This window comes from Sinohyriopsis cumingii, chromosome 19 (assembly GCF_028554795.1).
Source record: "Sinohyriopsis cumingii isolate HCF-2022 chromosome 19, ASM2855479v2, whole genome shotgun sequence".
NCBI classification, from domain to species: Eukaryota; Metazoa; Mollusca; class Bivalvia; order Unionida; family Unionidae; genus Sinohyriopsis; species Sinohyriopsis cumingii.
In genome coordinates, this window is record NC_142979.1 from 25,616,404 (window position 1) to 25,643,577 (window position 27,174).

General features: G+C 34.7%; 1 protein-coding gene across 1 annotated transcript in view; it reads right to left on the reverse strand.

The window, feature by feature from the left end:
* The window catches only part of LOC149775312 (phosphatidylinositol-3,5-bisphosphate 3-phosphatase MTMR3-like), an 85,135-nt gene extending 60,571 nt beyond the window's left edge, over window positions 1-24,564 (reverse strand). The window contains exons 1-4 of the mRNA XM_089943813.1: window positions 24,428-24,564; window positions 18,956-19,019; window positions 3,730-4,250; window positions 2,711-3,006 (exon numbers count right to left, since the gene is read on the reverse strand). Of these exons, the coding sequence (XP_089799939.1) occupies window positions 2,711-3,006; window positions 3,730-3,744 (311 nt within the window). The 5' untranslated portion in view covers window positions 3,745-4,250; window positions 18,956-19,019; window positions 24,428-24,564. The remainder of the gene's footprint in view (window positions 1-2,710; window positions 3,007-3,729; window positions 4,251-18,955; window positions 19,020-24,427) is intronic.
* Window positions 24,565-27,174: the final 2,610 nt, after the last annotated feature.

Sequence of the window (27,174 nt, forward strand, 5' to 3'; positions counted from 1 at the left end):
ACCTGGACAAGCCAATATTCTATTTGACTGCAATGATGGCAATATATTTGATTCTGCAAGTCTATAATTTAAGTGCCATTTCAGAAAAACTTGTGGTCAAATCAATGGTTGGCAGATCCTCAATAACATGTATCAAGTTTCACAGTGATCTATCTAAAACAAAATCTGCATTAACAAGTCTTCTTACAATGCATTCAGCTGAAAGACACTAAGGATATTAACTTGTGGGAGGACAGCAAATTTGTCAACATGTGAGCTTCGAAATAAGATTAGACCCTGTGGCAATCCAAAGAAAAATGACACTGGTTGCTCCCACAAGATTCCGTCATACACTCAAGAATTAAGTCAAAAAGGGCAATAACTCTAATATTACACGAGCATAGTGATTTGTTGATATGTGCATCTAAGACACCACTTCCCAAGTTTCACAGTGATCAATAAAAAATTCTGAGACAAGTTGTGTTCATAAGATTGTAACACTGCATTCAATTACACAAAAACAAAAATTGCTAGAGCAAAGTGATTTGTTAGCATCTGCATCATCAGATCATAACATTAATAGTTTCATGGCAATCCACAACAGAATGCCAGAATATCTGTGTTCACGTTCTCCTGTCATGAGCAAGTCGAACAAAGCAACAAGTTGCCAATCAGTCTTATAAATTGTACAGGACCAAAGTAATTTGCTCATATTCACATCTTCAAAATATTCACCATTTTTCATGGAAAAGTTACAAATTCAGGGACTAATTGCATTCACTAAGGCTGGGATATTAATTGGTAGGAAGGTATATGAAAGGACCAAGTATAGTCACCCTGAATTACTTAGTAACAAGTCAATCCAACATCTATCCAACACCAAGTTCAATGAATAATGACAGTAGACCTCTCAATACTGTTATTGATCCATATTTTCCATACACACATGTACATTTTTACAACTTCAACTTTATCATCAACAGTAAAACTTCTTTCTAACACTGCTAACACAAGTTGTGCAGTTTTTAAAATGGTTTCTTTATAGAACTGATTTACGTTGTTTATGAAAGTCTAGCCAAATTCTTTAGTGTCTGAATTGTTTACTCGAAAGAAAGTATTCTCTTTTCTCTGACAATGATTGATTCTGACAAGTATACACCTTAAATGAACTGTTTTCTCATATGACAACAAAGCAAGCCAGACAAATGAACGAGTTTTGTTAATTGAACAGGACTGCCAGGTTAACTGGCATGTCCTTCAACAGATCAGCTAAATGCTGAAAACTGGAAGTGAAGACCACTTTTTAATTGCCGAGATCTAAAACAAATCTCCAATATTTATCAAAAACTGGATTTTCACATTAGCTACTGTGGAGCCATATTAGATGCAAGATCATTAAGAACAAGCCAAATATTATAAGTTTTTGGTGGAAAACACATGATTCTGACCATCCATTCTAGAGATGTAGCAATAACAATTTTCAACACAGCAATACTGGACATCAGATTAGTATAACTTTCATTTACCACCAGACACTGCAAGACACTACAAGTCTTTTAGTGATAACCCCATGTTGTACTTACTGATCATCCCCGAATGGCCATACTGAATGTCCAAGCATCTCCAATTTCATTTAAGACCACTAGACACAAGTCTCTTGGTGAAAACCCGATGTTCACATAACCAACCATTTTGGAGAAGAAAAGAATTTTACTGAGGGTCAATAACCATTTTCAATTTGGAAATGGCTAAATGTCACAAAATATACATCTGCTGAAAACCCCATGTCCAAATGACTTTCCATTCTGAAGGAGAAAGGATAACAAGATGGCCACCATGGTCACCATACTGGACATCAGATCCATCACCATATTAATACCAACAAGACATTAAAAGTAGTCTTATGGTGAAAGCCCAGTGTTAATATGCCTTCCCATTTTGGTCACGGTGGCCATATTTGACATTAGATGCGCACAATTTCCATTTAGGACCAGGTAATAGTCATCTGGTAAAAGCAAAATGTTAATATGACAGCTACCTAGGAGAAGTAACAATAAGATTGTATTATTAACAATGTCAAATCAGCACAATTTTCATTTATGATCAATTAGATGTTATAAGAATTTCTGCGAAAACACTTGATATGATCATTCATTTAGGAGAAGCAGCAATAACATGATTCAAGATGGCAGTAGTGGTGGCCATATTGGGCACCAGATGGTCATTTTCATCTAGGATCAACCAAACAAGAATCTTGCAAGTCTTTTGATATCAATACAACTTTCTCTCAGAAGGAGTAACACGATTTTTAAGATGCTGCCATGGTGTCCAATATCTTCAAGTACGCACCATTTTCATCGAAGACCAGCTAGACATCACAAGAAATCTTAGTAAAAATCTCGTGTGGATATGATCATCCATTCAGGGGGAGCTAAGACTAGATTTTCAAGATGGCTCTGTGGCACCATTTTCATTTAAGATCAGCTAGTTCACAGGAATGTGCATGTAAAGTTTCATGGCAATCCTGCAAGTAGTTTAGAAGTAGCAGTTACTTGTGCTGATAGACAAGATGGATGATGTACAACAGACAAAAGACCATACCCATAAACTCTTCTGGTCTATTACTAGTAGAGCTAAAAAAGCAAATTTGCTACCAGACAATGCACGTTTCAAAACCTGCCTCAATCCCAACCCCAAAACAAGTCTATTACGTTTCAAAATTTGCATTTACTTGATGACTGTGGCATCCTTGCAGTAGATGTGTATATGGCATACATCACGTGTCTCCAAATACTCGATGAGACCCAAAGGTATATTAATGAAGGATTTCTTGAAACGTATCAGCAAGCGGAAGTTGGACAGAACAATGACACCATCTGACGTACGTCCCAAATATTCAGGAAATTCCCCACTGAGGAGTGGGAATGGGACATGTAATGTCTCGTCATCTGTGACTAGTTGTTTCTTAGGAAAAAGCTCAGATTTCCGAATATGTTCCAAGCTCGTAGGTTCCTGATCTGTGTATGCCTGAAAATATATGAAAGTATGGATATATCATTAATGTTTAAAATAATCAGGCTTTTAACAGCTGGTACAATTACAAGCTTAGAAGTATAAATGTTTGCTAGAATTTTCTAAAAAATTCAGAATAGGAAAAACAATCACCCACTCAACCAGCCAAGAGCATTTCAATAATAAAAAAGGGTATTGAAAATGATGATTCTAAGACTTTCTTCATGTCAGTATAAACCAGTTTTTGCCTGAAATTCATCCACAAAGGAAAACTCCAATCATTCTTTGCTTTTAAGTATGGAAAGCTATAGATCTATGAATTTTGGCTACATATATGTTTATACATTTATAGTCAACAGCTTCATATCTAATTAAAAAATCTACACGTGTAAAAGAATTGTGTTCATCAACTACATAGCCATAAATAGCTGTAAATAAACTTTCTGAATACAATAATGATCAAGGTAAATTTGATAAAGATTAGCTAATTACAGGTTTTAAAATAAAACGTTTGTGGACTAAATTTATTTACTTCATCTTTACTAAAATCATGAATAAATCCTTATGTAACAGTATATGAGTGTCTTAAGAAACTTAAGTTAAGCAAGTTTTTATTGATATGAAAGGTTAATGGAATAAACAGCTTAAAACACACCCTAAATGGGTGTACTGGTAATTTAAATGTATCATTTATGATGATGAATATGCACAAGTTGTTTAAATATTACCAGTACCTACCATGTTCTCATGCATCTTGTGTGAAATTCTATAGCTGTCTGCAAAAGGATCAACAACTTGGAACTTCTGTAACAATTTCAATCCAAAAAAGTAGCTCGTTTCCTTAAGCAAAAATATTCTGAAGGCTTTATTACTTGATTTTCCCCAATTGCCAGTCCACAAAACGTTTTAAGGCAAGCTGTCAATCCAAATAATTATGGACATTAAAAAATTGCAGCGCCCGAGGTATTTTTACTGGATACCAGATCTTTTGTGCAGAGAGGACAGTTTCCTTTACAGATGACAACGTCTATGCGATATGTGTGTATACCAGAACTTCCACAAGATGACTGAAGATATATCAAACTGTCCAAGAATTTATACAATGTATCTCTGAATCAAACTTCCAGGAGTCCACAGTGGAAGGTATCTTCCACAATGATTGCTGTTAGATAACTTCTGAAAATTATAAATCCAGATATCTGTTAAGCTAGCTGTTCTTGACTTCAGGAAGGAATCACAATCTAGTCCAACAGAATCACCTAAAAAGAAACATTTAGAAAACTTGTTTTACAGGAGGTACAAGCACCAAACATCTAAAACAATGATCACCATGGAAACTAAATGTGTAATAATTTGAAGATATTACTTTAACTCAGAAATAAATTTAAAACCCAATTTTGGGGTAAGAGTCTAACCTACATTAAAACTAGCGTATAAACATTGGATACAGGAAATTTCGATTTTATAATTGAGGCAGTAGTTCATAGCATGTGGACACCATGACTGAGATGACCTGATTGAGACAACCAGACAAGATGAGAGTGGCTAGTGAACAGCTAGATTTCTCAGTCAATATCATCTTAATCTTTTTAATCAGATTTAATTTCAAACTGCTGCAACATTTATTGGAGTCAAAGAATTAATGTTGTGTAGGCAATTCCACTGGCAGGAAATGATCATTGCTCAAACCAAAATGTCCAGCCCATTGTTCCAACATCTTTCTATATACAAAAATAATGTATAAATTATCTTTTAACAACATTTCAGCACACTAAAGGCCACATTCTGCTGAATATAAACCTAATATATATATATAGTATCTGAAGACTGAAAGCTGAGGTGTTGCAAGTGACAAATATCTCTTGTCACTGAAGATGGAAGTATACCAGTCAAGTAGTAAAATCCAAATTGCATGAATTGTAGAAACTTTTTTAAATGTTCTTTTTTAGTACTGCAACCACAAACAAAACAATACTGCAATCAATATATATCAATACTTAAAAACATTTTAAGCAAAAGACATACCATACAATACAAATGATTGACAGTGTGCATGGACATGGAACATCAAGTGGTCCAACCTAATGGTGTCATTTATATTCCACAATGCTAGGGATGGACAGGGACCCAAACCCTGCCTGGTTTTTTAGATAAAAATTTGATCTTGTGACGTCAGCATGGTGATTTGGTGAATTATGTCAAATTTCGCATGTCTACTACTGCATTTTCATTTAGAATTTGCTTCATGGAAGTTACTTCTTTGCTGAAAATTCAGAAAATAGTTGTCATGAAACATCATCAGGCACTCCATTCAAAATGTGAGAAAATCCATCCCAGAGCATCAACAATTTCGAAATTGTATGGGTTTTGGCATGCATAAGACTCCCCTCCCTCCCCGATCTCAATTTCACTCCTGTATGGTTTTTTGGATATACACATGGACTTCATAGTAATTTTGTGTAGAGCAGTTACAGTTTGACCTATAGTGTTATTTGAACACAAAACTACACATGTGAATTGGATTTTATTCGTGTTTTTTAAAGCTTTAAGCTCTCACTAAAATTCCAAGAATAAAATACAGTATTAACCTCGTGTAGAAAATATACCACTGCTAGCAGCTTAGGATTTATGCTATTAGCTGAAAAGTGTAAGTAGAAAAAACAAAAAATACAATTTGCTGTATATGTGATAGAGCCAAGACAGTATGACAGAATGTAATCTTATGTGCAGAGTGACAATGAGATACATAGTGTGGTTCAAAGTACCAATACATTTGGCAAGACAATTGACAAATCTGTTTCAAAATCTGTTGCCCTACTGTTAACAGTCCCTCTTCCTTCACCACCACCACCAGTGTTTGCTCTCGGTGCAGGAGTTAAAAAAGCACCATAGTCCAGGCTTCTTGCTAAATGAATTACATAGTCCCACCTTGAAAACTTCTAGATTATTGTAAAGCAGGAATTTACCTTGGTTCTCCCTTGAACACTTCAGTACTCATTAGTGTCATACAATCAGGCAAAAATGTTCCTTGAAAGAAATCACACAAACTAAACTGATTCATCTTAAAGTAGAACTTGCTGTATATTCCTTTATATCTGAAAGCTGAACTCAAATTTTCCCAATTTTTTAACAGATCACTCAACTTCTGTTATTAAATGTTGTAACAACAAAATTTCCTAAATTAATTTTAACAGATCACTGAATTTCTATTTAACTGAGCAAGCAATTTACAGGTATATTTTGGGCAAGGGTCTCTTGTGTGCAGACTGGACTGGAAGCATTAGTACTGCAACGAGGTCAAGGGCATTTGTAAGGTATTCTAAATATAGTTGTAATTTAAATACCATACTATTCTAAATATTTGTCAAGCTTGCATGTACATTCACCATAATGAATTACCCAATTTTGGCAGACTGCCTGAACAACCTACTCATTTAATATTTGTATAATATACTGACAGAGTTTCATAATCCCACACTATGTATGAATTGATTTGTGATGTCACATGATATAAGGGTCTTTATCATATGATAGGATTTAAAAACATGCAGGCCCTGTCCTGCATATCAAACTCACAATCAAAGCATTGCTATAAAAAAATGCTATCATGACCCAAAGGTCAAAAGAGGTGCATAAACATAGCCAAATTTTTGTTTGAGTTTAATGCCAAATTTTTTGTTGTGGGTTTAATGCCATTTTTCATCAGATGACATACATAGTGGCCAGTATAACTGGTGCTAGAAGAACCTGGATAAACCCTGCAAAGAACCACCAACCCATGGGAAGCGACTAATCTTTCTCCATACCCACACTGGCCGAGCCCAAGACTCAAACCCACACGGACAGAGGTAAGATGGCAGTGACTGGTGAACGCAAGCATCTTAGACCAGTTGGCCACACAGGGGCACAGAATTTGTCTCGTTTCACAACGATTCAACATAATATGAAAAAAATTCCATAAGGGGGTTTGGAAAATACAAGCAAACAAAACCAAAAGCTCAACTTATTTATGACTACCGAGATGACAAAGGGGCAATCATGCACATCACGGACTTAATTTGTTACAGCTTCATTACTGCATGAATTCTGTAAAATATGATGCTCAAGTCTTAAAATATTGTGGCCAATGTACAAGGTTAACATGTTCATGGACCCTTTGTATTGGTTAAATTTTGCTTTTATCATTACTTTGTTATCTTCCTTAGAGTCAAGACCAATGAGAACCATTTTTGTTTTTACATCTATCATATCTTACTAGGAAATGCCCTATAAAATGACTTCAATGAAGAATGAAAGAAATTGCCAATATTCAGACTCAACTCTGGTGTGTCAACCTACATGAACTTGATGTAACACAAGTATGTCACATCAACAGGTGAATTAGTCAAATGCTGCGGTTTTCATGTCCAATGAATCTAGTACTGTATCAAGACAATACCCTAAATAGTATTGGTACGTCTTACAAGTTGTGGCAAACCGCAAGGAACAAACATCCTGATTTGCCATAGCATAATGTGCATGCAGATCAGGGTCTATGTTCTATTCATTAATTTTAATGAACTGCACAGACCCAGTTTTGTCAGCACATGTAACAGCAGACCACTGTTTGCAGTTAGACAACTTATAAGAGAGTATATATGGTACTTATTTAATCTCAAGTCATGTGATAAGTGTTGGTATACATGTAGCAAACACTGCAACTGCATATTGCTAAAGCAAATACTGTATATACATGTACTTGCTCATCATTGGAGTCCAACTGCATGTTGTATTGATTCTCACAACTCCACTGACCCAGATCTGCTGCCACATTATGCAACTTGATCTGTGTCTGCAGTTTGCAGCTGGACTACTTATAAGCTGGTATGAACAGCACAAGTGTTAATTTGCTATACTGTCAGTCATAACAAAAAGGTTTTTAAACATGATCTGATCATGTTAGTATTGTCTGAATTATAATAACCAATAAAGTGGCATTTCATTTGTTGGTCTTAGCATTAAGTTATTTTATTATATACAGTAAATATCTTTTGCATTTTTCTGTTACTTAAGACCACAACTGAAATTATTTTTATCCATTGCGTGTATTTTATTTCTGGTGCATGCCTGTATATTGCATTGGAGCTATAAATGTTAACAAGTATTAAAATCATGAAAAATAATGAACTTGTTTATGTTTGGGGTGATTTTGCACTGGATGGTTCAGTCAGGTGGATTCTGTTGTGACATGGGTATTGTTGTGTTGGACGTAATCTGAGGTATTTAGAAAGACCACTGGATCTGCCAACAGAAGCAGTTTCTCAAGACATGTGGTCTCAACAGGTCCATGAAGAGATGGTTAATTTTACAATCAAAGTTTCAATACCCAACTAAGCCAGCTGCTTTGTATGTTCTCCAATATCCTATTATATAGACTTATACTATGTCAATTAGCGATATAACCAAAAACAATGCAATTTTGGTCACAATATGACAGGTGTTGCTCATGGTGGAGATCATACAAATTAGGTTTTACTGTACCAAAATTGATTTGTGATTTTCTATCAGAATTAATACTGAGAAAGGGGTGGTCAAGTCCAATAATAAAAGGGGCAACTTTCTGTTTAACTCTTAATATTTCATACCCTCACAATTTTCATTCCTTACAAATATTTTATGCAGTGATTTTTTTTCAGAAATTTCATAAGGGGATTTCACTTTTTAAAATTTCTGTTTCCATGAGAATATCTATAAACAGACCCACTGATGTACCAAGATATTTCAACTAACTACACGTGATAAACTGTCTGTGGGTAAAAATACAGCTTAAAAGTTTATCCTTCATCTGTAAAATAGTAATAACTTTGAAAATCACAATACACAATGTCATAATCAGAACTGCATGTAACATGCATAACCAAATACAGAAAACTGCTTACCCAATATTGTACAAGTTCAACAAGTGTAGCTGGTATAATTTTAACAAAAATGTCAATGATCAATTTTTATTTTTAAATTAGTAAATGCTTTATTATGGTGGTTGATTCCAAAGTTGAGCATTTGCATGATTCGATTTGTTTTCTTAACACATTAACCCCTGGAGGATTTTGTCATTTTCGCCTGAAAATCGAGTAGGAAACATTTTGAAAGCTATTTCTGAATAGATCCAAAAACACCAAATCCCAGGTTATCTTTCAATAACATACTGCCTAGTTGTTAGAAACATTGTTTTTCATTGGCTATTTGGCTCACACATGAGCAGAAGGGTAAAAATTGGAATTTTTTATTTTTTTGCTAAACGGAGCCATTATTTTTGTATCGAGACCACTCTTTATACCAAATACCCATCTTATCCTACTTTTTGCAAACGTTCATCTGTCTGTTTGCAGTTCATACCGGTTTGCCTTAGATCTGAGACCAAAAAGTGTAAAATCCAGACACAAAATCAGATTCTGACCACGGGCGAATTTTGGGTAGAAAAAAATCTGGTAAAAAAAGATGAGGTATTTTTTATCTGTATTTTGTAGTGCAACTAGATATTCCAAATTATTTGGTATCATTGTAGAGCTACATCTGTCTACCTTTCTATAATACCACTCACTTTAGTGTATCATGCATGACCATGACGCTACAGACCTCAGGCTACTAACTCCTGCCACGTTAACTCGTCGCTAGGGGTTAATGTGTTAATACTGATATTGTTTCAGGTTTCATTATATTCACAACAAACCAACTATAGAATTTTGTGATCCTTGGACACTTGGGTCTTCATTGTGCAATCTGGGGGGAAAAAAGTGCATGTAAAAAAACACCTACATTTTATACAAAATTTGTAACCCAATAGTTATTAATACATCCCAAACTAGTTAAAAAACACTTGTGAAATATACACAATAGTTTAACTGGATAGAACTGCCTCAACTGTATTATCAACTGCTAAAAAAGCCATTTACTGTATGTACTGTAGTTTGTAAAAATATGTAAGTATATAAATATGTCACAAGTAGATTCAGTTGTATTATCACTGGCATTCTAAGAACTGAATGGCCAATCCTAAATTACAAAATGTGCATGAATAACTTCCTGGTTCCATTATCAAGGATAATGAAGTACCTATTGGAGCACTCTGAAAACCCACTTCCTATAAAACTACTCCAATTCTACGAATTACAAAAATCCTTCATCTTGGCCACATTTTTTATCACCTCCCCAGAACTATTTACTTTACATAAAGGACACATCAGGACATTTTTTATGCAACGACCATTTAAATCTTGTAACCATGCACTGAAGAGACCAGTATCATGATAAAATTGGATATGAATTTTGCCTGGCAATTGGGAAAATGAAATTCTGTTACTTGCCCCAATTTTTACTGTAAAACCTGGCTTCAAGGATGGCTCATATAAAGGAAACCTCATTATAAAGGACACCTCACTAAGGAATGAGCTCATATAGATCCCTTTAAATTTCTCTAAGAACAACGAGGAGAAACTTACTGTCACATATAGACCAGTTTCACTGTACATACTATAGGACTGGCATATTACGATTTTGAAATTGTACAGCATCATGAAAATCAATTCAAAACGTGATTTTCTGATGTTTCTAGCCATGTATTTAAGGCAAAAAAATGTTTCCTACTGCATTAGTTTTAAAACTAGGGTATGAAAAGTAGGCTTTTTAAAAGAAAGAAAAAAAAAACAGTATATTTACAAATTAAAGTATTGTACTAGGCTCTTCAAAGTACTCGATAAAACTGACTCAAATGCACAAAATCAATTTTGGGATTTTCTTCTTTTACCATGGAGAAAAAGTGTTAAAGTTGGCAATGAGAAACAGTCAGTTGACCAGAAACATTTTTGCCTGGTGTAATATATTGATGTGTACCATACTTAATGTAAAGCAACCCCAACATACAAGATAGCTCCCTTAAAAGCAAAAATATACAGTAAAATACATGATGTTTAATGGAAATCATTTATTTTATGATTTAGAACTTTCATTAAATTTTACTTTCCACCTTAAAAACCTGTCAATTATCAACAAAGACATGTAAATAGCACACAAGATATATAGATGAGGCAAGAAAGGAATAGGAGGGATTAGAATGCAGATACAATTAGAAGAGCTGGGCAGACATACATGTGTAACAAAAGACAAATAGATTGGTAGACAAGGGTTTTGGAAATAGCTCACTTTTTAGTAGAGATGGAAAGTTGTTGTTGTTGTAAGGTTTAACGCCATTTTTCAGCACAAGATGGGCTATACATGGCGGCCAGTATTAATGGTGGAGGAAGAACCTGGAAAAACCCCAGAAAGAACCACCGACTCACGAGAAGCTATTGGCAAGCTTTCTCACATAATCACATTAGCCGAATCCGAGACTTGAACTGACGCAGACAAAGGTGAGATGGCAGTGATCCGTAACAGTGAGCGCTGTAGACCACTCGGCCACTCGGGGCCCCTACAGATGGAAAGACTTAAAACTGACACAAATTCAACATCCAAGAACAGGACTGTCTTAACTTATGTACAAAACCTAAGTGGTCAGGAGCTAAATGCAACAACTCAAGATAGACATGAAATATAGGGAGTTCAGTAGGTCAGTGTGGTATATGTGTGGTACTAAGAGATGTATACAATCACCCAGTAGTTGTATTTCATTTCTGTTTTCTCCAGGAGTGAGCATGAGAGAGAAGAGAGTTTCAATATGATTCTCTTTCAATCCATTATAAAATTCATTCTGCAGAACTTTACTCCAATGACTGCATATACAAGTGGCCTTGTCAATTATATCTAATTATATCTAAGTGAGTTGCAATTACCATTTTCCATAATGTTTGGAAATAAAATTTGTATTGGCATCTACATTCATGAATTAGGAAGGAGTGCTATAGGTTCCATAGTCCAATTACCGTTCCTGGGAAGAAGTCCTATCTTCTGCTGCAGAACTACTATTCATGGCAAGGAATCTTGCAGCATCCTAGGGATAACTATTCATGGCAAGGAATCTTGCAGCATCCTAGGTATAATAACTATTCATGGCAAGGAATCTTTCAGCATCCTAGGTATAATTACTATTCATGGCAAGGAATCTTGCAGGACCCTAGGTATAAAAACTATTCATGGCAAGGAATCTTGCAGCATCCTAGGTATAATAACTATTCATGGCAAGGAATCTTTCAGCATCCTAGGTATAATTACTATTCATGGCAAGGAATCTTGCAGGATCCTAGGTATAATAACTATTCATGGCAAGGAATCTTGCAGCATCCTAGGTATAATAACTATTCATGGCAAGGAATCTTGCAGCATCCTATGTATAATTACTGTTCACAAGTCTTATAGGTTCTACAGCAAAACTGTTTATTTGACCTTTAAATTCATGCTTTGTTGTTTACAAATCCAAAGTAATTGTACCCCACGAAATGCTGAATTCACAGCAAATCTCACTTATGTATGCAATGATCATGGTCCCATCATATTAAGAATTCAGTGCTTTGAAGGCAGTCATTTTACAAACTTCCCATTTATCTTCCCCTTGATCTCTAAGCTTTGAAGGTCAGATCATTCTTGTGGACTGAAGATAGCACACCTGTAAATTCATTCACAACTTGTCAATGGTGTCCCCAGTACTCCATGTAGGCAGTATTTCACCTACTGTAAGCCTAAGCACACCTAGTTAATTCATTAACATGTATACCCAAGTTGACACATCAATTTATAAAGCACCAACATCAAATTTGATGAAAATGAATTAAATGGAAGAATGGGTTGATGAAAAATAATCTTAATGAATTTTACTGTACGTATATTACAGTGTAGGAGACTGATCAATTTTCATATAGCTTGAGTGAAATTTTTAAATTTTATAAGCCATAATTTTCAAGGCCCAACAAAATGTTTTCACCTTTAAGGTACCAGTTATATAACCCCAGGTGGGTGGAACTTAAGGTACAGGGAACACTAACAAGAAATTTAAAAAATTAGCTGTGATATATGCATTATGTAAGAGTTGTAGTTTCTGTCCAGCTTAAAAGTTAACCAGTAGTCTCCTGGCAACATGGGAGAAAATGTTAATTCACATCTAGGTCAGATAACTCTTTAAAAATCTGATATACATTGAAAATGAATCTGTTGCAACTTTTAAACTCTTGTCTCTTTTGTTCCAGCAGGGTTTTCTGCAATGCATTGGAGTACCTGGTTTTGTCCTTGTCAAACTGACAACCTAACATGGTTCTTCAAGATGTGCATGCTGAGGTAGGGATAGAAAGCACATTTCTGTCACCAAACATTAGCACAGAGGCCTATGGAAAAATAATTGTTACCATGATACCTATATAAAGACCCTAGACATGTCAGATGCATCCATTTAGGAACCAACAGAAGAACTAATTTTTTTTTACAAATCTACAAAATCAATCAATGCACAACAGCACATGCACTTGACCCATGTCCACCTGTCACTAATATTTCCATTCTTGGAAACCCTCTTTCATATGAAGGATGTGCTTTTAAACATGGTAGCTGACAAGCTCAATGTTAAAAATCTATAGCTTATGGGAAAATGTCTAAATGAAAAGAAAAAAAACAGGTCACAAAGATTCTCAAATTACTCCAATGATCCTTTCTGAAACTGGACCCCACTTATGATACTGCAGAAGTCTCCTGTATAGTACAATTTTGATGCACATGGTCTGGTGTCAGAAAGGATCATTTGAGTAACCTGAGGAGCTTGGTAGATTTTGTCCCCCTTCAGTCTATTGATTGATATCAACATTTAGCTTGTGTCAGCCACTGTGCTGTTGAATGAGACCCATATACCCTCCCAGAATGCTGCAAGATGCAACTAATGTGCAACTAAGTGCTGGGCTGGTTCCAATCCTACCCGAGTAGACAGAATCAATTGCCATGGTGTGTCCTTGGGCAAGAAACAAACAGCCTACTGTGTCGCTGTTCATAAAACAGGCACAAACATGCACACATCCAATCCTACAAAAACCAATCCATTTCAAGCTTACACTGCTCATTGAAAAATGTCCTTGTGCAGTAAAACTGGTAAGGTGCCAGCAATTACAAGATCAACAGTATTGTAATGCCAGTAAATTGCTTCCCAGGCTCTACCTGTCCTTGACAATGATTTTCATTCAGCTCTGCTAAAACGCTGATACATGACAAATAACCCATACAAATTACACAGCTGTAGACATGCACACTCGTAAGTCTGAAAACACATACCAATATGTGGATTCACAATCAATAGAATTCCACTAGTTAACCAAACAAAATGCTATTTACTTTCTTCCTCATTATGCACAAAGAATTGATTAAAAATTTGCAAACTCTGTGACTTAGATTATTTTACATCATAACTTCTGGAGTGCACGAGGCATCCAAATACGAACAGCATAGACACAGATCTGATGTCACAAATTGACTAAACATATCAGGTGGTACTGTCAGTTGCTGTAGGACAATTTTTAGCAAAAAGCAAAGACATTTGCTGCCACAAAATGAACCTGCATATCAGGTTGTGGTACTGTTTAACGATTTCTGCATAACTGTAGTCATGGATCCCATAGTACTGGCTAAATTATAAGACACCTGCATCCATAATGAATAATACCTTCAGGAACAGCTAGCAATAGACCATTGTTAACAACAATAAAAAAAAACCAGGGCTATACTGTACAAAGTTGCACTGTACATGTCGTTGGTGCATGTATACAATGACTTCTGTCAAGTACCATAAAGCTTCAGAAATGTCTTAGCTATAAAGAACAAAATTCTCAAGCAAAAAAAAGTCTGTACTATCCAGTGAGCAAACTTAAATTTGACAGGTCAAATAATCTGTATACTCATGCTATCAAAGATTTAAATACAATGAGCAGCAGAAACTAGGAGACCACCACTGAGAACCAGTGCGGTCACTAAAACTAAAAGGTCTTTGAATTTATTTAGTATGCCTGCTGGCTTATAATACTCTGTTACAGTACATTTGCAAAGTACAACTGACACTGGTGTCTAGGTTTAGCATGCACATTAACTCTGACACTTGTGTGCAATTTGCAAAGAAAAGCAAACAAAACTCCTCATGTGACCTCTAATGAGTCAAATTTGTATTAATATGCATCCAATCATATGATTCAATTTAAGGCATTGGACATTAAAAGTCTGCTTTATACATGATGATTCCAAAGATTTTAATTTTGAAAGTCATACAAAATATGCTCCAACTGATTTGAACATTTTTAACTCCAAGAGATGCCAATACTGAAACACTTTGGTTGATTAGGAGAGAGCTCAAAGTTTCCCCATCCTAAAACACCAACTCTTGAGTTAATTACTAGGAAATAACCTCATTACATCCTGAAACGCTGGAGTTAATTACTTGGAGACAGCTCAGTGCTTACTCCAACAGCCACCATAATTAAAGACTTGCACTAGGGTTAATGAATAGGAGGGTGCTTGCTACATGTACTTAACTACATTTTGCCCACACCCACAATTCTTGGGTTAATGATTAGGAGGGTGCTTGCTACATTTACTTACTCAACAATTTGCCCACACCCACAATTCTTGGGTTAATGAATAGCAGGGTGCTTGCTACATTTACTTAACAATTTGCCCACACCCACAATTCTTGACTTAATGATTAGGAGAACATGCATGTACTTACTCCAACAGCTGCCTATAATGAACCATATTTACTATTGTGTTAATTATTGCATACTTGCTCCAACAGCCACTATATCAAAACCTGTCTGCATTTCTCAAATCCTTCTCTGGTAAGTAATCTATACAATCAATAAAACTTGCTATTCTTTACAAAAGAGAGCTAAGTACTACTTTTTGCTGAGAGCAAAGTGCAAAGTCTATCATGTACATAATAGTATTTGTATCATACTTGTACAAAAGTGAAATGACACAGCTTTACTACTTTCTTAAACATACCAGCATCATGAAAACAAACCTTAGCTCAGGAAAGCTTGTACATTCATCCTTACCAGGTGAAAATTGGCTAGGCTGATATACTCATTTTGCTCCCAGCAGATGAGAATAAATGACAATGCATTTTCTACCCTTACAAAGAGTCTAAGTTCAACATTGCATAACATATGGCACAAGTCAATTATACTTTTTTTTAATTTGCCTACTTGTCAGTCTAGGACATGTTAATTTTTATTTTTTTAAATACACCCGATGTAAACTTCATACTGAAATGGGTAACATTTATGATGCAATTACACATTTGGTCCTCAATATTTTAGTGACACTTCTCAGTAATATGGGCTTCAACATGTGAAGTTTCCCCATTCATTGAGCTACACACAAATATATGAAGTTGGGACAGAACGTCTGAATTTTGTGATATTTCATATGGACAGCTGCTCCAGATCACCAGTATTTTCAAAATTAGAACACTACTGAAGCACTGTCATGCCACGTAGATATTTCAAGGTGTATGCAATTGTTTCTTCCAAGAAAAATGTTGCCAGCTTGCATTCAGAATGAATCTTACATGACTGCCTATTCCCACCAACACCTACAAAAGCTGACTGAACAAAATGTAGCTGGAGTAATGACCAATTCCTCCAGCAAATAAGCAATCTGCACCCATCTGTAGCTCTTAAGTAGTGAGGTTTATTCAAAATGGATCAAATATTACTAACCTGTGATGGTTGAAATTCATTCAAATGGATGTTAATTATATTTTTCTTGTGAAAAGTAATTACATGCACTTAAATCATGACAATGCATTAATGAAGCTGCACAGCCATAAAAATACCGGTGATATAGGGCAAACGCAACATAGACTAAAATCATCCAAATTTTATATTGTCCATCTAATTTGTAAATGTGTGATGACTCCTTGAAAATTAAAATGTTTCTATTACAAAAGGGTTTCACCACAAACACAAATACCACCAAAATATCAACGACTATGTCTGTAACAGCAACTTCCATAGTTACAAACCTCATCTATTTTCTATTAGGAGAAATGTATTAGAACATATTTTCATGGTTTTGATCCATTTCTGTATCAAAACTTACAACAGGTGAAAACTTAAGCATAGTGGAGAACTATACTGTGGCGAGAATGAGGACAGATGAACAAGTCTTGAAATTCACTCATCCCAGGAATGAATGCATACAAAGTTTCCAAAGCCTTGATGCACCCATCAAAAATGTTATTTACTGAACAAGTAAATCCAATTCAAAACAAATCCCTCTAAGAAACTGGTGCTCTACGAGCTAAAAAAAGTTTCAGATATCCTAGATGAAACCGTTTTTTTTAAAGAAGAGCTGAAACCATGTCTAATATTTAAATCGGCAACTATAGAGGTCATACTGGATGTCCAAGTGGGACCATTTTCATTCAGGACCAATTGGACCTTGGGAGTTTAATGGCAATCCTCCAAGTTGCTGGGGAGGAGTAACAATATAACTTGTTTTCTGTGATAACCTCATTTCAATATGACCATCATTCAGGTGGAAACAAGATAAGATTTGTAAGACGGCCGTCGTAACAGCCATGCTTAATACAGGACTGGCACCATTTACCTGTAGACAAAGTTGACACCTTAACAAGTCTTTTGGTGAAATCTTTGTTTCAATATGACTATCAGTTCTTCAAGAATAGTGACCAGATTTTCAAGACGCTCACCAAGGGCCCAAAGCAGACGAGACAGCACAAGAACTAAATTAACATAACTTTAGACCTATTGTAAAATTATCAGGAAATTTCACCTAATGTAACCACTGCTGTACTGATATGTGACTTTTTAAATACCCAAAGGTAAAAATTGTGAACATTTTTCAATAAACAAGCAAGATAACTGGCATATCATAGTGTAAACTCTGACCTACAATGATGTTATCTCAAATCTGAATGCAGAAAATACACAAGATGTGTGACTTTCAAAAACTTGAACATTTTGAAAATGTTGGCTATGAAACCAGCAATGGAAATGTGAAGACTGTCACTGACAAATTATTAAAAATAAAGATAAAGCATCAATGCAGATTTCTTGATTAAAGAAGGCTGACAGCCTTCTTATAGTACATCCAACTAGCAAATCCCCCAACTCCAACATTTACTTCTACAGATTATATCCACCAACAGCTATCGTTTACTGGAAATTTAAACAAGTCACCTGCCACTAACAAGTGGATGGTGGTATGTGCAATTAGTTTTGCTTTTGCTGTTTAGGTTGATGCTGTTAAAAGTTCCCATTGCTATTAACATCTCATGATAAACAGTATTTCCCTCACGACAGCAAGTTTATTGAAAGCTAATAGCTATATCTGCACAAGAGTCTGATAGCTTTACCTGCATGCAACTTGCATTTCAGGTTCTTAAGTGTCATGTATTCCGGTAAGACAAAACAAACATCTGTAATATAGTAGTAAATTAGTAATGCACTTGCTTTAGAAACTAGTCAAAACTTCAGTTCCAAATTCCTGCATGTGCCAGAGTCAATGGCTGCAGTGGAATGTAAATGACCAGTTTAGAACATTTTGAGATATGATATTAATCTGGCAAATATATCATGCACTTCAGACAATTTGTGCAATCTTTAGTTATGTCTTTGTATACTGAAACTACTCCAATTTCAAAATAATAGTATAAAACTTGGGCCAATTCATGCACATTAAAATAGTCATAGCTAGTGGAATTTGAGTCATAACTTGGGATTTTTTAAAGTCACATGCCCTGGACCTGTGCCTGATTTTTTCTTGAAGCACTGTATTTGGTAAACTATTTTGGGGGAAAAAGAATCATGAAGGATAAAGTACTACAAAATAATAAGAAATGCAATGAAGTGGATTGTTATAGGCAAAATAATTTATGCCGCATTTGTGTTGTAAACAAACCCTTTTATTGCAGACCCTCTAGTTCAATCGATGTTCCTCTGCTAGTTCAAAATCTACTTCACAGAATGAAAAATAAGTAATGATGCTACAAATATTTACTTACATATACTTGATCATTTGCAGGTCAACAGGGCAAATCTTTACAATCAAGGAATCAGTCACTTCAACTGAAATAGTGAAACTGACAAATTAAGAGGCATACAATACATATCACATTGTACCCATCCAAAAAATACATGACAAAATATACTGTTATGTATACATGTAGTACAGTATACCCCTTTTTGAAGGACCGTGCGAGAGTCGAAGTGGTTTATATTATAACTGAGGTGAATAGGGGTGAAACAAGACTGGCATATGGATACAATTCATGCTACACATCCATCTTATCAACTTGATGTCTTTCTGTGTTTAGAAGGTATGTCTGTGGTAAATGGTGCCTTGTTATACATGCTGACATTCAATTTACAAGGTCATTTTAGGCTGCCCCATTTAATAAGATGCAAGACTCCTGGTCACCATGTCCTTTGTTCTGCACTTTATTAATGCTTTAATCTTGTTACCAATTTCATGTTTTCACTTGAACATTATGGTATTGTCTTCAAACAGAGGAAATAGTGCAATTTTCTCTGTAAGGAAAACCTCACCTGGCACATGTCTGGATGTTGGAGCGAGGATGAGCAACAAAATTAATCACAACTATGCACATGCAAAACAGCAGCCACAGTACAGGCCCCGATTTGATTTAGTGATTAAGGAAAACAACTCCCACCCCTTTCTAAAAAATATTTAATTTATGCAAACGTGATGAACTCTTGTGGTTTAAACTCTGCCCCTCACAGATTCTGTACCAATTTTATTTATCCTGGTACACACTTTCAGTCCCTGCTTAACCACTGACTTAAATAATGATGCATTCTAAATTTGTACTTCACAAACGTACTTTACAGATCATTCATAACCACTTCTACGTCAACTTTCTCTGTTGCCTTACCACTCCTTTCCCGTGTCATGTTGGAAATAAGCTACAGCAAGTTATGATTGGTGGTTATTGTTTACCCTTAATGAAACAACCACCACCAAGAAGAATTCAATGTAATATTTGAAACAATGGAAGTGTAGCCATTTAATTTGACCCAAGTAGACAAGATACAAATCATCCAAGTAATTTTGTGTAAAAGAGGTTATTAAATTATAGTCTACTACTTCATTATAAATCTGGAATGTCTCTTCATGCTGAATGGGAAAAGATAATTAGCATGGAACTGGCAAGGTCGAGTGGGGGTAAATTCTGAACCACCTTGTGTTAATTTGTAGAAGGGAAGAGGGTGTTGACAATGTTTTCTCTACATATAAAAACTGGAGAGCATGTGGCTGCAACACCAGTCTTGAATCCTCAATTTAAATAAGGTAAAGGATTAATATATATATATATACATAAAATAAATATCGTTTTGTAAAAATGCTTCACCGCCTATATGAATGTGCATCAGAATAGCAAAAATATTAATGGATCATAAGATCAATGAATCATTTCACCCGTTGGATTTGGATTTTTTTTTAAAAATGTAGCTTCAATGTGTCAGTCATACTGCTACGATGTCTGTAGTGGCAGTTTATAGTGATGTCTAGCAATGAGGCATTGTGCCACACAATGTCCCACCTAGAGACATTACCCTGACACCGGGCCGACCAGTCCTAACACTAACCTCTTAATGCCGAGCACCTAGTGAGGCATCTGTTAGTACCATTTTTATAAGTCTTTGGTATGACTCAGTCGAGGTTCAAACCTGTTACCTCCCACATCAGAGGCAGATGAACTATCCACTAACCCACCCGAGTGGTATTTCACCCTTTGAGGTAACCTTATAAAAATGAAGGATGTGTCATAAGGTTATATTATACAACAAGGGTCTCTCAAAGAGAACAGTACTGGCTCAAATTTAATTCAGATAATACTCTTTAGTGGCAGTGTTTACCAACCAAAACGCAATACCCAGTGTACAACATAAATGTATGTTGTCAATATACCAGTGAATTTCATTTAATCAATTTCCATTGTTTTGTTTTTTGTTTGTTTTTTCTCTGAAATCCTAGTCACCAATGACAGGTCACCTCAAATTTCACTTGTATACATTAAAATTTCAATTTTCAGCCCCCTCTCCCCCCCCTTTACTTAACTAAACATCTGCTTATGTCGGCAATATTACCTTGGTCCCAGGGGTGGCAAGATAAATAGTACTGTATTATGAAAATGGTGATATTTTTTGAAAATTGGTGACAAAATATTAATCTATCTTTATATATATATATATATATATATATATATATATATATATATATATATATATATACACACACATCTATATATATATATATATATACACACATCTATATATATATATATATATACACACATCTATATATATACACACACACACCTCTACATACATGTATATATATACACATTCATATATATATATATATATATATATATATATATATATACACACACACACACACACACACACATCTACATATATATACAGTAATACCTCGTGCATTCGCATTTCTGGATTCGCGAAATTTTCATTGGTACCCTCTATGTACATGTTTTCTTTATTTTATTGAATTGTACCTTCGTTATATGACTTCTGTGTCATATGAAGTTTACCTAGTTTACCTTCCTGACAATGACAAAGAAAACGTCAGTCATTAAGTTTACAGTCCCATTCGTTACTTGGTTTTACCTTACTGTGAGTGCAAAAGAAAATGGCAGCCAGTGAATTAGTATAGGGGTAATATCAGCATACATCTACCGTACTGTAAATGTGCTAGTGTGGCAAATACCCATTAGGCAATACTGTACTCTATTTTAAGTCAATCATTTATTTGTCTTTTTAAGGGTAATGTATTAAGCTAACTTTTAAATGAAATTAAAGTGCTTTGGGAGCATGATTTGGGTCATATTTAGGGTTTAAACCCTAGAAATAAGCTTTTATTAGCATTTTTAGTGACACCTCCTAATCCGCGACTGGTTCTGGAACCTAACCTCGCGAATGTTCGAGGTATTACTGTGTGTGTATATATATATATATATATATATATATATATATATATATATATATATACACACACACACACACACATATATATATATATACACACACACACACACATATATATATATATATATATATATATATATATATATATATATATATATATATATATATATATATAATAACAAATATAACAATGACATATATGCACATGAGGTTAAAAATGTAAGCTATGTAATCTTGTTGATGTCATTGTTTATATCACTGATTACTTAGAAACAAAATATTTAATCATAATCATTTACACAATTTCTTTCAAGCAAGAAAATTAGTCATAACATTATGGCCACCATCATGTTATACTGGTGATCAAATCAACACTATTTTCATTTTGAATTCTGATATATATCACTACAACAATTCTCATAAAACCCCATGTCAGAAAGACCAGAGCCCATAAATATATTTTCAGGATGCCCAACATGATTGTATTCTTGAAGTAGCTATATAATGCAAGAAGGACCATGCTATTACATGTACTATCCACTTCGGACGAGCAACAAGATTATAAAGATGCCTACTGTATCAACAATAGTACAAGGGCACCATTTTAATTTAGAAACTGAACTTTACAAATCTTTTACTGAAAACTATTTACACTGAATAGACTATCAAGATTTTTAAAAGAAGATGGCCACAAGATGGATGTTAAGTGTGTTGCCACTTTCATTCAGGATTAACAAGACTCAGTCTTTTTGGTAAAAACATGGTGATGCAACTTTCAATTCAGGAGGAGTAGTAAAAAGCAAGAATTTATAGATCACTGCTGTGTGTATGGCTGTTTGGTGGTCATAATAGACATCCAAGTGATAACATTTCAAGATGGCTGCTGTGAAAAGATCAGATGTCCAAGCTGCACCATATTCATTTAGGACCAACTAAACCTTGTGATAAATTATAAAGATTCAAGGTAATCCTCCATGAAGTTTAGTAGTAGCAATAGCAAACTTGTGCCAAAAGACATGAAATCTGGATTAGTTTGTCGAGTCCATGATCATAGATTACAAGAGGACATAGATGACTTATGGAAAAGTCCAGTGGATTGGACAATGACCCACTACTATTTACTTAATGGGCCCAATTAAGAAAAAAAATGGCTATTCATGAATAATAATGGCATGATTACAAAATGAGAAAAAAACAAATATAAAACATTAAACTGACTACATCTAAAATAATTTATTGATCCATAGTAGCAAATATAACTTACCAGATTTGGTGTTTCACACTCATTCAAATAATGAAAATAAAATCATGTTAACATTTCACCTGGTACCATCAACAGATGTTTAAAATTGATTTTTTCAACAAACTGATTGGGAAGAAAACAATCGGTAAATGAGATCTGCTGTGGTAAAAAACACTTCATTTGTACCAATTTTCACAGAAAAGTGCACATGGTACTTGACCTTCAAAACATTAACTCTACATCCATACAAAATATCCCTGGTTGTCCGCAGCCTGTGCAGCATTACTCTAGCTAGAATTCTGTTTCTGTAACCATCCTCATACTTCCTGGTTTTGTGTCCCATCCAAGTTTGAGCAAGAATGATGGCAAGAATGGACCAAGAGCACAATGATAACTGCACATATGCATTTGTGATTTCACATCCAGAATCAATGTTATGACTCCAATGCTAACTAGTCAAGGACAGGGTTCCAGATTACGTGGTCAATGTCAGTTAAATATCTAAAGGCTGGGATCTGAACAGTTGCCAAGCTATTACACAGGGAACGTATCTGTATGCCTTTGGTTTACTCTAAAATCCCATTGGAAATATCACATCTCAAGTCAAGGATTGTTTTGTGTAAAACACCACGCACAAAAGGATGATCATATTCTATTGAAGATTTGTGTTAAAATACAATTTCTGTCCTCCACATCTATTTTAAACTGTATGGGGAGCTACACAACATGCCTGCATAACCGTTATGTACAATATTAACTTTTAATCAGGCTCCATATTTTGCAGTGATGTAATAATGTACAGGAAGTTTACTTGCCAAGGGAAGTAACTGATACACCTACCTAAACTCTGGGTTTATACAGTAACATACCCCAAGTGCATTCTTGCTGTAATGTGAACTTGTCTTCGTTATCCTGCTACACAAGCCTCAAAGCGTTAACTATCCTGTACAATGTATGTGAGAAAAACAGTACAAACGATAAGGGAGATATATGATAGCTAATTCCACGTTATGTCTACAGTAAGTAGTTTTACGTTCCCAAATTACTATTTATTAACATTTGCGTACCTGAACTGCAAAAAATGACTGGCATCTCGTTTTTCAAAACAGATGCACAGTTAAAGCTCTGAACAATACAAAGCGAAAACGAAAGTGTGTACTTTGACATGAACTCGGCAATTCATCACCGGTCAGATCTAAAAAGCCGACAAGTCAAATTTCAATACTTCATTTGAATTTCAAATCAATTCAACACTTGCACATACCTTTCCTAAAATTAAGAAAACAGTCGTCTCTAAAATCTCTGGTCCATACTTATGCCGGTAAATTTGATGAATATAGATGAAGTGATAAATATAACAAGAAATCATTAAAATGTCCATGCATCCGGATGAATACCAACATGGCGTATATATAATGTCAACAGATGGTGACGTCATATACAGAGCTGCATAAAGATGGGTCAAGGTCATTTATTCTTACTGATAGGGCAAACAAAATAATAAATAGTTTTAGTGGTCAAGAAATAAAAGCATAGTGCGAATCTATGTTAATATAACGGTGCCACCTACATCATTAAATAAATATGAACACACACACACACACACACAAATTAATTAAGCACAAAGATATGTTCAGATTTTTAAAAAAATATATAATTCGAAAGTTTACACTTGTTTAAATCGCCATCTTTTTCAAAACAAATTGTAATTTCTCAAATAACAAGCTTTATTAGCAAATAGGATAATCTTTATATTTTATAATAATTGCGATGCAAATTAATAGATAAAATTAGTTCGATGCAAGTTTCAGGTGACATACATTATTGTCAGAATAAAAATACACCTAAATGGGACTAACTTTTGTTGGGTGGGTAGGTGGATATAATTAGCCTGGCCCTAAGACCCTGTTTGCCCCACGAAGAAAACGAACTCACACGGGAAACCAGGCGAACAAACAATTTGCGCGCAATGATCCAACTGCTCGTCGTTCAGGGTAATTCCCATGAATAGCATGAAAAAGCACTTGCTGGACATGTGCGCACCATATACATGGGATAAAGAAAAGTATTTTTAAAAAATTCCTTGGTAACAAATCATTTAGTACCAATGAGTATTGTTCAAAATTACACCATGAAAAAAAATTTAAGTATTGAAAAAGTAATTTACCAACGTTCACCCTCAGAACCTGGTAAATGTCATCTCAACTCAGTTTCTCAAAATATGTGATTGCTATCTAGACCAGTTGATGAAACGTATATAAGTATTCATTTAAATCATCGAGTTTATAAAATGTATTTTGTTGTTCTTATGGGGTTTAACGCCATTTTCAGCACATGATAGGCTATATATGGCGACCGGTATAACTGGTGGAGGATGAACACATAAAACAAACCAAAATAACGGGAAGAACCACCGAACCACGGGAAGCTACTGGCAAGCTTTCTCGCGTACCCACATTGGGCGAGCCCGAGACTCGACCCCACGCATAAAGAAGTGACATGGTAGTGTTTTGTAACGTTGAGCGCTTTTTACAATACGGATACTCGGGCCCTATCAAAAGTATAAATATTCATTCAAATGCTCTAGCTTATAAAAATTATATATATTTATCCAAATACTTTAGTGTATGAAAATTATAAATTTTTATCAAAATATTCTTGTTTATGAAAATTATGAATATTTATCCAAATACTCTAGTGTACGAAAAATATAAATATTTATCAAAATACTCTAGTTTATGAAAATTATAAATATTTCAGATGGCAAGCCATATTAGAATTCGTTCATATTTTCCTGTGTGCAGTTCTTTTCTTTTATATAATGTGAAAAAGCTTGACTTTACTTTTCGTATGTAAACAAGAATTGTACATATGTAAAATCGTTTTTCCCGTATGTAAAATAGAATTGTACGTCTGTAAAACCATTTTTCACAGCGCGAAATAAAACTTTACATATATAGCATCGTTTGTCACGTATGTGAAATTTAATTGTACATATGTAAAACAGTTATTTCTTTCGCGTATTTGATATAAGCGATTGCTTTTGCATAGGTAAAGAAGAATTATATATATATATATATATATATATATATATATATATATATATATATATATATATATATATATATATATATATATATATATATATCACAGAATTTTACATGTATAAAAGAATTTTCAGAATTTTACATGTATAAAAGAATTTTCCGTTTCTATACAGATAACTTATTCTACGCGTGCGTAACTTTTTTCACATAAATTGTAATTTTTCATTATGCATGTGAAATTGTTATTTACATAAATGACCGCTCCAGTGGCCTAGTGGTTAGAGTGTCTGCCTCGGGTGCGAGAGGTCGCGGGTTCGAACCCCGGCCGAGTCATTCCAAATACTTATAAAGGGTACTTACAGCTACCTCGCTAGGCGCTCAGCATTAAGAGGTTAGTGTTAGGACTGGTCGGCCTGGTGTCAGGATATTGTGACTGGGTGGGACATCATACTACATGTCTGCAGCGTGGTGCTCCAGTGCTAGACATCACTATAAACTGACACAATCGTAGCGATATGACTGAAAAATTGTCAAAGCTCCGTTAAAAATCCAAATCACACACTTGTTTACATATGTTAAATAAAACAGTTATTTTATATACGTAGATAGAATTTTACATCTGCAGACGAATTTCACAAATACGAAATTGTATTTTCTCGGAATGTTTGTTGATGTGTGGCTTGAAAAACGAATACCTTAAAACGTCGGTTATGCGAATGCTAATTATTCGGATTATTGGCTCGTACAGACTGCTACCGTGTACCAAGTGATTTTGACCTATTCATTTTCTTTGCATCTATAAATGAAACTAATCTCTCGATCACGATTAAAACACACAACAAAGTAACAGAACTCAAAACAAATACATCAATTCTTATCTCATACAATTATATTTAAAATAATGTTAATTAATGACTTAATTATCTTTCTAAGATAAAAAAATAAATAAATGTAAGTTGAGGAG